The sequence below is a fragment of the Leopardus geoffroyi genome, chromosome D4, assembly GCF_018350155.1.
Source record: "Leopardus geoffroyi isolate Oge1 chromosome D4, O.geoffroyi_Oge1_pat1.0, whole genome shotgun sequence".
NCBI lineage: Eukaryota > Metazoa > Chordata > Mammalia > Carnivora > Felidae > Leopardus > Leopardus geoffroyi.
Genome location: NC_059342.1, coordinates 86398096 through 86411774, shown reverse-complemented (window position 1 = coordinate 86411774; position 13679 = coordinate 86398096). Strand labels below are relative to the sequence as shown.

The 13679-nt window shown below is 46.9% G+C and overlaps 1 protein-coding gene across 3 annotated transcripts in view; it reads right to left on the bottom strand.

Moving 5' to 3' along the window:
• The window catches only part of STXBP1 (syntaxin binding protein 1), a 75152-nt gene that overhangs the window by 16322 nt on the left and 45151 nt on the right, over nt 1–13679 (bottom strand). For all 3 annotated transcript variants that reach the window (XM_045469795.1, XM_045469794.1, XM_045469797.1), the window contains 9 exons: nt 12999–13102; nt 10940–11088; nt 8438–8522; nt 7287–7417; nt 6100–6207; nt 4590–4650; nt 3159–3224; nt 2338–2418; nt 60–198 (listed from right to left, as the gene is read on the bottom strand). In XM_045469795.1, coding sequence (XP_045325751.1) covers nt 60–198; nt 2338–2418; nt 3159–3224; nt 4590–4650; nt 6100–6207; nt 7287–7417; nt 8438–8522; nt 10940–11088; nt 12999–13102 — 924 coding nt within the window. The remainder of the gene's footprint in view (nt 1–59; nt 199–2337; nt 2419–3158; nt 3225–4589; nt 4651–6099; nt 6208–7286; nt 7418–8437; nt 8523–10939; nt 11089–12998; nt 13103–13679) is intronic.

Genomic DNA, 13679 nt, shown 5'->3' with positions numbered 1-13679 from the left:
CTCACTTCACTTGCCCAAGAGAGCACCTATCCCTTCTTCTCCAGCCTGGTCGTTCCTACCGTTCTTCAAAAAGATGTAGAGAAGGATGATGCGGATTTTGTCATAAGTGCTGACATTTGCATCCAGCAGAATGGGGACGATGGCTCTCATAGGGTCCTTGATCTTCTCCCCTTCGGCATCCGTGCCCATGGCCAGGTCCTGCAGAAAACACACCATAGTGGCCCCACTCCCAGTGACAGTCTGGACGGATGGTAACAATTAGACGATTGTAGACCATAAATAGGATTGGTCGCTTCACTGGGGAAGGTCCTTTCTGCTCCCACAATGCACCATAATCTGCACTGGCGTCATTAGCACTACGTTCCTTGGCGCCAGTGAGAACTGATGACAGCCCCGGGGTTCAATTTGCAAAAAACAGAAACCATCGTTGATTTTTTTGCCATCTTGTCTGAAAGTAGGCTGCTCCCTTCAGGTGAGTGATCGTGCACCTGGGCCACGTCCTCAGGTCAAGCCTCCGTTCCGGTGGGGCCTCTAGAGGTACAGAGCTCTGCTGAGGGATCGGGGCCGAGTCAGTGGCACGTCCCGCACATGAAGAGCTTTGGCATCTTAAGGGGCGCCTGCCTAGCTAGACTCTCCCCATTGTGCTTCCCCTTGGCTCTGAAGGACACGCCTTTTGAGTTTTAACTACTCTGCATTTTTTAACCTGTTTTTAATTTTCCAACCCACTTTTTTTTTTTAATGTTTATTTTTCAAGGAGAGACAGAGGGTGAATGGCTCTGAGAGAGACGGGCAGAGAGAGAGGGAGCCACAGAATCCAAAGCAGGCTCCAGGCTCTGAGCTGTCAGCAGAGTTCGATGCAGGGCCCGAACGCACGAGCCGTAAGATCATGACCTGAGCTGAAATCGATGCCCAACCAACTGAGCCACCCAAGCGCCTCTCCAACCACTTTTAAGATGAGTAGGAAAAAAAGGGCTCTAGAACCTGCAAACCCAACCCAGGCAGATGAAGGAGGAGAGAAGGGCTGACCAAAGAAGGAAGAGGAGAGAGAGCACAATGACAGCCCCGCTTCCCAACTCAGGCCAAGAGTCAGACCGGCTGTCGACAGGCTGGAGAAGGCACATCATCAGCCTCAGCAAATCAACAACCATTCTACTCTGTTCTCAGAGACCAGAGGCTGCAACTCCCTTGGGAACCCACACAGGGCTCGCCTGAAGGTTCCCTTTTTCTCTAAGATCCCACGAGTCCATAACCATCAGGACCTTGAGGTTACCCAGGTCTGTCTGGGTCAAGGAAGGTGGGTGCCCCCAGGCCTTCTCACCTCTCAGAGCCACTGCCAGCCTCAACAGCCGTTTGTTTAGCCGGACCCAAATCTAATACTCTCTAAAGGTCAAATTAAACATAACCGGTTCAACAAATACCACGGAGCAATTCTGAAAAAAATGTACACTTCCAAGGATTCATCCCAACTTCACTTTTACTGATGTAGGGATAACCTGTTTTCTGGACAGTCAAGTTCTTTTGGAGAGGACCTTGCACCTGTCAAGATCAGCTGTGAGACTGATGGGTTTTTAGGGGGCCACTGCCCCTTAGAAGAGAGCCAAGAAATCAGGACAGGTCTGACAAACCTAAGCTGGCTCGTCACATCACACCAGATGGTGTAGATCTTAGCTTCACACCAAGGACTTGAGTTGTTCGTTCCCGCTGAGGCTTCACATTCAAATGCCCTCCCTTCCCATGGAAGCAGACCCTAGCTGAGTGAAGTTCTCGCTTGGAGAACAGAGGGCCAGGATTAGTGACTCCACACAACACTCCTGGAAACTATGGCAGCATTGTTATTTCCCTTTGCAGATGAGGAAAGCAAAGCAGAAACAGGCACATCAAACAAACCAGTGACAGAGACAGAGCTCAAACCACAAACTGCTGACTTTCAGTCCTACTTATGATCAGGGAGGCTGTGGTGAGTTTCTGACATGCTACTACCCTAGTTTCTCTCATCTAGGTTTCCAAAACCGGTGTGGCCACCACAGGAGGAAAATACACTCGGAATATAAACCTCAGCCAGCCCTGTCAGTGTAGGGCTCAGAGTTCCAGACATCTCTCTTCAGACACTCCGGGGAGCCTGTGGAGAGTCAGACATGCAAAATCCAAACAGCACAGCATTCCAGACCAGTCTAATCCCTACCATTGAGAGCAGAAGTGCATTGGCTCCAGAGTTGAGACAACATGATCTAGTAGACTTCCCCATCTCTCTATCCTATGATTCTGCAGGATGTTCAAAGTCATATGTTAAAATTCAGCTGGGACGGGGATGACAGAAAGAGAAGGAAAAGGTCCTACCTGCTCCACTCGGCAGAGTTTATCCACGGTGCCTTGGTAATGCTTCATGCAGTCCTCGGCCAGGTGCAGGTGGGTTGAATACTAGGAAAAAGCAGAGTTTATGACCCAGAAATCACTCACGGATGCATGAAGCATAAACTGAGCACCTACTATGTATAAACACTGTGCAATGCACCAGGGAGTCTCCAGCCTCGTAAACGAGGTAAAACATGCATTGAAGCAGAACACAAACATGGCAGAACACGCCAGAAAGTTCTGTGTCAGGAGAGGTAGGGGCAAACCGCATTCCAAAGGAGTCAAGCAGATGAAGGAATCCTATATGGGGGTAGGGTGGCATAATGGTTCCACAATGTGTCCACAAATCCTTTGTTACCCCTCCTTCTAGGAGGTGGAGCTTAATTCCCCTCTCCTTGAGCGTGGGCTGGATTCAGTGACTCGCTTCTAAAGGAGAGTGTGGAGGACATGATGTAGGACACCCCAGGTCAGGACAGAAAAGGCACAGTGACTTCCTCCTGGCTCTCTCCCTCGGTCACTCACACTCGTGGAGTCCAGCTGCCATGCCGTAAGAATACTTAAGCAGCCCAGGGGAGAGGCTCGTGAGGTGAGGAATTGAAGGATAAAGAGAGAAAACAGACGAAGAGGAGAAAAGAAAGTCATAGGAAATAAGTTGTCAGTCCAGTCTTTCAGCTTTTCCTAATAAAACCAGAAGTTGATTAAAAACCTGTGATTTCAGTGGATCAGTCAGTGCAGTGGGGCTCTGAGAGGTCTTACTGAAGTTGATTATAGTCAAGATTCAAATCAATCATTTGGGATTGTCATACCTTGCTGAGCTCTTTCTGGTACTGGGGCATTTTCTTTAGCATCTGGGACAGGTCCCGCATGGTGGTCTATAAGGGAAAGGAAAACATATGGTTTCACTCTAATGGCCCTGACCTAAGAGGCTGTGCAAGGGTGGCAGGTCCAGGGCAGGACAGCAGCCAGCACCAGACTTCCCAAGTGCACGCTCGGAAACTCTCAAAATCAATCTGTTAAACCTGAGATCACTGTGGGTTTAGACTTCCAGGCCTCTGGCTCAAAAAATTATTGATTCAAATACCATGACTATCTTCTAGGTAGGGAACTGAACTCCGAAGTGTAGCAATTATGTTTTATTTATTGGACTAGAAAGTTACTGAGAGCATAATTCTTGCCAGGAAAGAGCAATTTTTCTTCTCCACACTGTTCTTCTGCACACTCAGCTCAAGCAGTCTTGAAACTGAGTTCACATTTCAACCCAGCAGAAGGGCTGCAGTTGTGTAGACAGGTAGAAAGAAGGAACAAGGTGGGAAAGGGCCGGGATGTGCATCCTGACAGGTCACAGGGGTCTGTTTACTTGGTAACCACGTGACTCACCTAATCCCTCTCTCTCCAACAAAAATTTGTTGAATTACTACTACATGCCAGGTTAGGTGCTGGAGATATAAGGACAAAAAACAAAAACAAACAAACAAACAAACAAGAAATTCTTGTCTTTGTGGAGCTACCATCTAGCAGAGGAGTCATTCCGACTGAGAGGATTAGTGTTCTTCGAGGGAATCAGGAGTGTGGGTGCACAGTGGAGGGGTACCTCATTAGTCCAGGGAGGAGCAGGGAGGATTTCCCTGAGAAAACGATGCCTGAGCCAAAGTACCAGGACTTGACAAGGCAAGCCCCAGGCAAGGAACTCAGGCATTGATGGAGCAAGGCCGTGGGTGCCAGAGAGTGGGGGGCAGACCTGAGAATCTGGGGGGCCTGATAGCCCAATGCTATAAGGTGTGTCTACGGGTGGGGCTGGATTCTGTTGGGAACAGAAAGTCACCAGATGGTTTTAAGCAAGGGAGTGACACAATCAGAGGTGCATTTCCCTTGACTAAGATGGCTAAGCTACCTCCGATGAACAGTCAGGATAAGGAAAGGACCAGGCAAGTTGAGTTCTAATTCCACCACAAGCTAAAAAAGGTTTCAGGGTTCTTCTGGCTTAAGCTGACGCATGATCTAAAACCGTAAATATCAATCCTCAGAGTAACAAAATGAAGATCTCTATAAACATCAAAAGACAGGGGCACCCGATCTCAATCCTGAATACAAAAACAAGACAAAACAGTATTAGATGAAGCAGGGACAATGACCCCCTGGCTCATTAATCCTGTGCCAAGGAAGCGCCCTGCCTGCCGGCTCCCAGAGGGAAGACCGGGATTAGCCTAAAGGGCACTGGAGCTCTAGGATGCATTTACCTTCTCTCCGGTATTCATTCTCTTGCTGGAAGAAAAATCTTTCAGAGAACGGGTGACTTCCCTGGAAGACAGAAGGAGGCAACTAAGTTTCACAGCAACACCAAGTCCTATACTAGTGGTGCAAGATTCTTCCTTTAGGAATACATGGTGACTTTTCCTGCCACTAAGGTATGTACTTGAAGTGATTTTTGAAGAGGAGAGAGAGGGATACATTGTTTTCCTAATATTCTATTTTTTTTAATTTATTTGAGAGAGAGAGAAAGAACAAGAGGCAGAGAGAGAGGGACACAGAGACTCCCAAGCGGGCTCCATGCTGTGAGCACGGAACCTGATGCAGGGCTCAATATCATGAACATAAGATGATGACCTGAGCCAAAAGCAAGAGTCGGATGCTTAGGCCACTGAGCAACCCAGGTGCCCCTCCTAACCAATATTCTCAACCAGGGTCTCCAGAGGAGGTGTACAGGATGATTCAAGAGAAGGAATTATTAGTACGTCTATTTATGTTTATTTTACTCCATCCTTTTCAAATTTGTGTTTTTGTATATACTGTAAAATATATATATATTAGAATAAACTAGTAAATTCATAAATAAACTCACATATTGGAAATGTGAATCAACATTTTCCTAAGGTTGAGTGATCCAAAAAGTTTGGGGACTACTTTTCTGAACTGAACTATCCAAGGCTGTCTTATTTTCTTGCTTCCTTGTGAATTTCCTAAGACTATCACCAACTCAATGTAACAGCCAGAAAATATCTTTTTGCAAAAGTAGAATTGTTCTCGATAGCATAAAGGTCTTATAAAATAGTCTGTTGTTATGGGGCGCCTGGGTGGCTCAGTACGTTGAGCATGTGACTCTTGATTTTGGCTCAGGTCATGATCCCAGGGTTGTGGGATTGTGTCCGGCTCTGAGCTGAGCGTGGACTCTGCTTGAGATATTTTTTCTCTCTCTCTCTCGTTAAAAACAACAACAACAACAACATTCAGGTGTTAACAAACATTTTGAAACATTTTGAGAGCAAGGCACAGATTCAATAGGCACAGATTCAAGGCACAGCTCTTCCTTAGAAATTTTAGGTAAGACAAAAGGGGAAGAAGATTACACACTGGCTATATAAAAGAAAATCAAATTGATGTAGTAGAATCTGGGCGTTTCAATGGAAGGAATCGGCTTTAAATGTTCAGTGTTGATAAAGCATTTCCTGAGAGCTACAGATGTTTTCTAAAAATCCTAAGAGCAACCTGAACACAGAATGGATCTTCTCACTCAGTGAAGTTGGTGTCACTCGAGCTGAGATCAGAAGGGAGTCATCATCACTGGTTAGCATGTTGGCAAATTCATCTACTGACCAGCTCTGTGCAAGTGCCCAGAACGTGCACATTAGCAACTGCCATCTGGGGAAAGGTTTCACCCTGTACTACGGAGTGAGCCCTGGAGCTGGGGCGGCAGGGGTGGCTGAGGTCTGGCTGAGGTCCCTGGGGAGGGATGGAGCAAAGGGATCTTACTGGGACACCTCCGCGATGTGCTTGTGGCGCAGCGCTATCCAGAGGTCATCATCCTCGTCCAGGAGCACTTCCTTCACCCGGGCCTCTCCAATGCCGCTAGTCTCGTACCTAGAGAGGATATGTCCCCACAAAATGTACCCAATTCCCTCTGATTTGTAACAGATAAGAGCTTATAGTCCTCAGCAGACAGATATCACACGGAGGATTTTACCACAGGCCCCCTGACCATCCGATGGGGCATGGTCCGTATCAGGTCTGCTGCATCAGCACTGACACGGTGCAGTTTCTCGGGAAGGTAGAGACCCAGAGTTCTAATCAAAGGCAATGGACTTGAAGCTGTTTTAAAATCTTCAGGGTTAGCTAGTACGTGCTCAAGTTAGGTTAAAGGTGGGTTCAGAACGACTCGTAAGGGAAAAGCAAAGATCACGTTTACTCCTCCCTGGGAAGGACTGGGATACCATCTGCAAATGTGTGGTACCTAAATTTTCAGTTTTAAAATCAGCTGCCTGCAACAGGTCCTCAAGGTATTTTTACATGTGAAATCACGAACATCTAAAGGAAAGCAAGAATTACAGGCACCAACGGGGAAGAAAACTGAGATTCAGTCATATTTTTAGAACCTTCATTTTGAAACCACTACCTTTATGATTAAAATATGTTATAAAATAGAGAATAAAATAAAAGACATGAAAATAATACAGTCTGTTTCCAAAAAAACAAATACTCGTTTTTAGAAATTAAGTTTCGGATGACTATTACCAAGAAAAATGTTTATTATAATGAAGAAAACAGCTCTTCTACAAATAAAGGTCAGTAAGAAACTTCTGGTGACATATTTTATCATCATCATATTTCACGATCTATAATTAAGAAGTCTGAACCCTGAATAAGATATGCATCCGTTTGCATGCACAGACATAGACACACACGTGCACGCACACACACACGCGCACACCAACATATCAACACCTCCAAGCAGGCTCTAAGCTGAGGTGATGTGAGCCGTGAACTAAAGTTCTAAAGCTCTTGTTCCCCCACAAGGGGCACCAGTTCTTGGCTGCTAATGCCAAGTGGACTTGGGGAACCCACAGAAAAGCTTGCAGGCTTATTAGCAAGACCGTATCAACATACCCGCATTCCCTAGGATGAAAGAGGTGCGTTTGGTTTGTCTGCAAAGCCACACTTACTTGTATACATCATTTTCAATGGGCAGCAGGTCGTAACTCATAGCCTGAAAGGTCAATTCATGAAGCACGGGGGAGCTGGGGTCAAAGCCACGGTCCAGGATCAGGAGCTGGGAGCGCGCCTTGTCTGGGCCCTGGAAGGATGGACACAGGGGAAGACTTTCACAAGCCACCCATACAACTCCAGCCTCTCCCACTGGCGTGGCTGTCCCCCCTGTAAAAGCAGCCCCAGGAAGTGAACTCTGAGATAAAACCTACTAAAATAGCACTGACTAGGGGCGCCTGGGTGGCGCAGTCGGTTAAGCGTCCGACTTCAGCCAGGTCACGATCTCGCGGTCCGTGAGTTCGAGCCCCGCGTCAGGCTCTGGGCTGATGGCTCAGAGCCTGGAGCCTGCTTCCGATTCTGTGTCTCCCTCTCTCTCTGCCCCTCCCCCGTTCATGCTCTGTCTCTCTCTGTCCCCAAAAAAATAAATGTTGAAAAAAAAAAAATTTAAAATAGCACTGACTAGTCCATTTGCTGCTTGACGAGAACACCAGTCACATCATGCAAAAATCCAATGTGTCTATCTCATAATGAGCATCCTTTCAAGCAGGTCCAAAACTGTGGCTGGGCTCCAAGGTGAGCTTATGAAAGAGAGTACCATCTGGGTTTGGCTACAAATAGGGTGACCCACCATCCAGTCGGCCTGGGACCAGGGGGTTCCCAGGACCTGGGATTTGCAGTGATGGAACAGCTCTGTCTGGATTGCTGTGGTGGTTCTATGAATCTACACATGTGATATAACTGCGCAGAACTGAACACATGTGCGAGCACGTGTACAAACTAGTGAAGTGGGATTAAGGGCTGGAGATGGTACCGGTGTTGATTTTCCAGTTTGGGTACTGTACTACCGAGGGGGTTCCCAGGACACAGGACTTTCAGTGCTAACACTGGAAAGTCCCAGCAAACAGAAGCAGGTTGGTCACCGCGGCTACACTGAGCAAAATCTCTATCATCCTGCCCAAGGGCCTGAGCATCTCCCTGGAGGCCAATGTGCAGGAACAGTGGCACCATGCACTTTCTGTGAGCAACAGAACCAAGCTGTCCCCAGGAATGCCATACAAACACTATGGTCAATCGGCGAGAGAACCACGTGGACCAAGTCCAGACTTACCTCGCCCATTGTTGGGTCATCGGCTTTGTAGGCGTCGAGCTTGTCCTGGATTAGCTGAGCCAGCAAAGCATTGTCCTTGTATTCCCTGACAAAGGAGGAGTGACATAGGGTGAACTGCCCGTGCACCCAACTGCTGGCACTGACTGCCTCAGGGAGGAAGGCCAAACAGTGCAAGGAGGGTCAAGGGAGACGAGCTTCACCTGAATTGTTCTTCTACACTGAGAATATAGTCATGTATTACGTATATAATTTCAAATGACAAATAAAAAGATTTGCTCAGTGCCTGGAACATAAATGACTTTCTAATTCCTTAAAAACAACAACAACAACAACAACAACAACAACTAGGGGTGTCCAGGTGGCTCAGTCGGTTAAGAGTCGGACTCTTTTTTTTTTTTTCTCTTTTATCTTTATTTATTTTTGAGACAGAGAGACACAGAGTGAGAGCAGGGAAGGGACAGAGAGAGAGAGGGAGACACAGAATCTGAAGCAGGCTCCAGTCTCTGATCTGTCAGCACAGAACCTGATGCGAGGTCGAACTCACAAACCATGAGATCATGACCTGGGCTGAAGTCCACCGCTTAACCAACTGAGCCACCCAGGCACCCCTAAGTGTCAGACTCTTGATTTCAGCTCACGCTGGGCTTCGTGCTGACAGAGTGGAGCCTCCTTGGGATTCTCTCTCCCTCTCTCTCTGCTCCTTCCCTACTCACTTGCTCACTCTCAAAATAAATAAACCTAAAAAAAAAAAAAAAAAAAAAAACTATCTAGATGAAAACAGAGGTAATCTTTCCAACTGGCTTCAGAAAAATGACCACCTTTCAACAGAGGGTACCGGCCATCCACCATTTTCCTGTGATCAGCCTGTCCGAGCCTGACCCACCTGATTCTCTCACTTCCCACAATTCAAATTTCCTTTGATCTTGTTTTGTTTTGTTGCAGGGGATACATGTTTTTTTAAGTTTGTTTATTTTAAGAGAGAGAGAACACAAGCAAGGGAGGGGCAGAGAGAGAGGGAGAGAGAGAATCCCAAGCAGGCTCTGCACTGTCAGCACAGAGCCCGACGGGGGGGGGGTCGAACCCACGAACTGTGAGATCATGACCTAAGCTGAAATCAAGAGTCTGGTGCTTAACTGACAGAGCCACCAGGCGCCTCTGCTGGCGGAGCCAGAAAGGTACAAGTGAGACCCTGTGGGCCTTTCCCCTTGGCCAGGCCTGACAGCACTTCCTGGGTCCCCTCCCGATTGTACAGAGTGTGGCTGCTGCCACCTGGCCAGGCGCAGCGCTAAAGCAGCTCTGTTCCCAGCCCCATTCCTCCCAAATGAACTCCAAGCTCCCCTTACCCTGTCAGGAGCTATGGCCTAGCCCCCCATTTCTGAACTTCCACAGGCTTTTGTCAGGAAACAGCAAGAATAGAGGGAGGTATTCTTCCATGGCTGCACATTCCAGCAGACAAGGAGGCAGGCAGGACAGGGGGCCATGCTGATCCTCAGCACTGCCTGTTCAGGCCCCCCGCTCCTCCTACAGTGGCCACCCTTTCTGGGTCTCCTTGCCTGACTGCTGCTCTCACTCCCACAGCACTGCACTCGCTCCCCTGTGCAAATCCCCCAAAGGTTCCCAGGGAGAACCACTGACCGACACAATCCCAAACCTGGCATCCGGGGCCTCTAGGAGCGGCTTCATCTTGCCCCACTGCCCTACACAGACACTGTGCCAGACTGCCAACCCTCCTCAAACTCATCCTTTGTTTTCCCAATGCCAAACATTTGCGCATCCCAATGGCAAGGGCCAACTGTCTACACAAAATGCCCTGTACTCCTCATTGGTCTATTGGAATCTGAACCTGCCCTTCAAGACCTAGCCTAAATGTCACCTCTGGTCTCTCAGCTCCAAGGGCTCTCCCCACTTGGGATGCCCTAGCCCTCAGCTTATACTGCCCTCAAGCACTGGTCTTACAGGGCCGTAGTTTGGGTGTGCACAGCTTACACACACACGTGTTGGTAAGCATGCTACCTACCCTTCCAGATCAGGGCTCCTAAGGACAGGGACTGTGTCTTCAGGATAAGTACACAGCAGGTAAGTAATACGTGAATGACTTTATAGAATCTGGGGAATATGTCCTTTGGAGAACTGTCCTTGTATTTTATCTTACTCTGGGACACCTTCTGCAAAGATAGTGTTTGTTTTTAAAGGTTGGAAAGAGCTAAAAACAAAAAACAAAAAACAAAAAAACCCACAGGAAACCTGGGTTGTGGTTACATAGGGGTTCAAATTTAGCTATTAAGTAACTGAATATATATATTTCATGACCTTTTCTGTATGCACTATATTTCACAATAAAATTTAGAGAATATCAAAAACGTTGGAAGAATTATAAATGCAAGAACACTCAAATCTTAACCCTCTTAGGACAACTGCCAGAGGAATCTCAAGGCAAAAGGAAGCTCCTCGCCCAGTGGACACATGAGAGGCCACTGAAGGCAGACTGGCCTGCTGCCTTACCCCCGATACCGCACAGCCGGGTACTCCTTCAGAGTGGCACACAGCGTTGCAATCTGCTCTGCCAGGCGCTCCAGTATAGGGTTCTTCATCTGAGCCTTGTGGGGACTATAGAAGCTCTGGAAAGAGTCAGCAGAGTCCAAGGAATATACCTGAAAAGGAAAAGAAATAAGGGAAAAAAAAAATATATATATATACACATATATATGTATCAGCGTGCAAAATGGTGAGCTCTTGGGAGTTTTCTCCAACCTTGGTAGTGAGTCTGTAGAACGTGTTTTCATTTATTCTACAAATATGTGCTGGGTGTCTGCTGCAGACCAGGCACTGTGCTAAACACTTGGGAACTATCGGTGACCAAAACATGACTGTCCTCGAGGAGTTTGCAATCTTACAGGAGAAGGCACACAATAAACAATAAACATAATGACAAGTAAATTACATGATATGTGAGAAACTGGTAAGTGTGTGAGAACACAACTCAGCAGGGGAAGAAGTCCTGGGGGACTGGACAGGGAGGACACCAGGCCTCCTTGAAAAGGTGATGTAGGAGCAAGGGCTTAAAGGAGGTGAGGACCAGTAGGGGGCTTTCACATGGAAGGAACGGCTAATGCCAAGGCTCTGCGGCAGGCGTGTCCCCAGACTGTCTGATGAACAATGAGGCCAGAAGAACAGGAGAGGAGGGTAGTGTAAGCCCTCATAGGCCATTGTAAGTTTTTATAAAGTAAGGGACAAGCTGGAAATTATCTGTGACTGTGGGCAAATAAAGATTTTTATGGATTGAATAATTTCCTATCCTTATAATAAATATGTTGTATTTTTCTTCTTATTCTAGAAGTTTAACATCTCCTCTTAAATTACCTAGCTTATCAGCTATCAGTATTTTCTCAAAGTCTCACTTATATAAACTACCCTGATCTTCTACAAAACCTGAGGTGAAAAACAAATTTATCACTTTTTAAAAATACATGAAGTGTAATATTGGTTGAATACACTCTCTGTGTGAGCCCAATCCAGGTGGGCTCACACAGACAAAGAAAATTCCTGCCTTCAAGCTAGGAACAGGCTTTATGTCAAGCACTAAGGGAAAGACACTGTCTTTAAACGTTCATGCTACACTGGGGCGCCTGGGTGGCTCAGTCGGTTAAGAGACCAATTCTTGATCTCGGCTCTCACAGCTTGTGAGTCTGAGTCCCCGTGTCCGGCTCTGCACTGACAGCACAGAGCCTGCGGGGGATTCTCTCTTCCTCCCTCTGACCCAGTCCCTGCCGCCCATCAAAATAAATAAACTTTAAAAAAAAAAAAAGTTCACACTGAATGTTTTCCATCCCTCCTTACTTAAGAATAGGTCACTCTCTGGTGTCTAGAAGCTGATCTATAAAGACGCAATACGCCAGTCATCTTTTACCTTTTGCAAAATGCCTAGGAGTCCTGTTATTTTTGCTTCTTGTTTGCCGGGAGAAGACACGTTAACCAATCTTGCAAAACTAACATAAAAATTTTGTATACTCTCTCACAATCAGCTTCACCTTTTGTAGCTTAACAATTTTCCCAAGGGGAGAGGTTTGTGGCGGCCCTCTGGCATCTGAAGTGTTAACAGCCAATGACGAAGGCTACCATCTGCTCCTCCAGCAGAGTGTGAGCGGAGGTTATCTCTGCAAAAACCAGTCTCCTGTGCAGCAGATGGGTGTTGTCTGATCCCTTCCCCTGCTCTCCTTCCCTGCTCATTTTGGACTGGCTACCTTTTGGTTATTCAAGGAGTCAGCCAGCAGGAGTGAACGCTGCGAGCAAGGATGAAATGCATACAAAGAAAGGTGTGAGGGCTGACAAAAAAAAAAAAGTCAGAAATAACCAGAGAGTAAGATGAGGGCATCGGGCAGACCCCTGAGGAACTCTGCTTCCATTCCATCAACATCCACTTATGCACGTCATTCGGCAATTCTGAATACACAATCTTCCTCCCCACCTCTCCTCACTACACACACCCCTCTGAGGATTTGCCAGGGTTCCTGATTGAGCAGCGAGGATCCAGATTTTCCATGCACACCCCACTCAGCCTCACCTGGGACTCATAGGGGAGAAATGCAATGTTGATTTCCGTCAGAGTCTTGATGACTTTGGCTGCTCGTGATTTCACCAGCTCATTAAACAGGGCATCTGGACAAGCTGCAAGAATATGACAAAAGACAGCAGGCTTTCCTGTCCGCTTGCTGCTTCATTTCAGCAGTTGCACACGTCTGGTGGGGTTTTTATTTTATTAGGATTTCAAGAAGGCAACTGGAATGTTCGTCCCATCCTAAGATATCCACTAACTATAAGGTATAAAGGGAATGTAAAGCCACCTAAAAGGCCCTCCACATATAACAGAGAAACAAATGGCAATAAGATTGAGATTTGAGAGCTAATAAACTACTTTCTGATATCAGGGAAAGGAAAAAAAAAACCCATAAGAGATTAAGAAAGGGATAAGAAAAGGGCCTATGATACGAACAAACACCACACATCTGACATGTTAATGAAAAATATAAGGAAGAAAATTGAAACCGGCGGGAAAGGCAGTACAGGCAGTTCTCCTGGACTCTTGAAGGAACTCAGCCGCACACGAGACCCACCTGTGGGGAAACCAGGACTGCCAAGGGCTCTCCCGAGCCAAACATATGGCTTCGGATTCCCAGAAATGCTTTTTTGGTTTATTATTACTAATGTCACGTTCCTGCTCTGTTTTTCACCCGAATTCAGATAG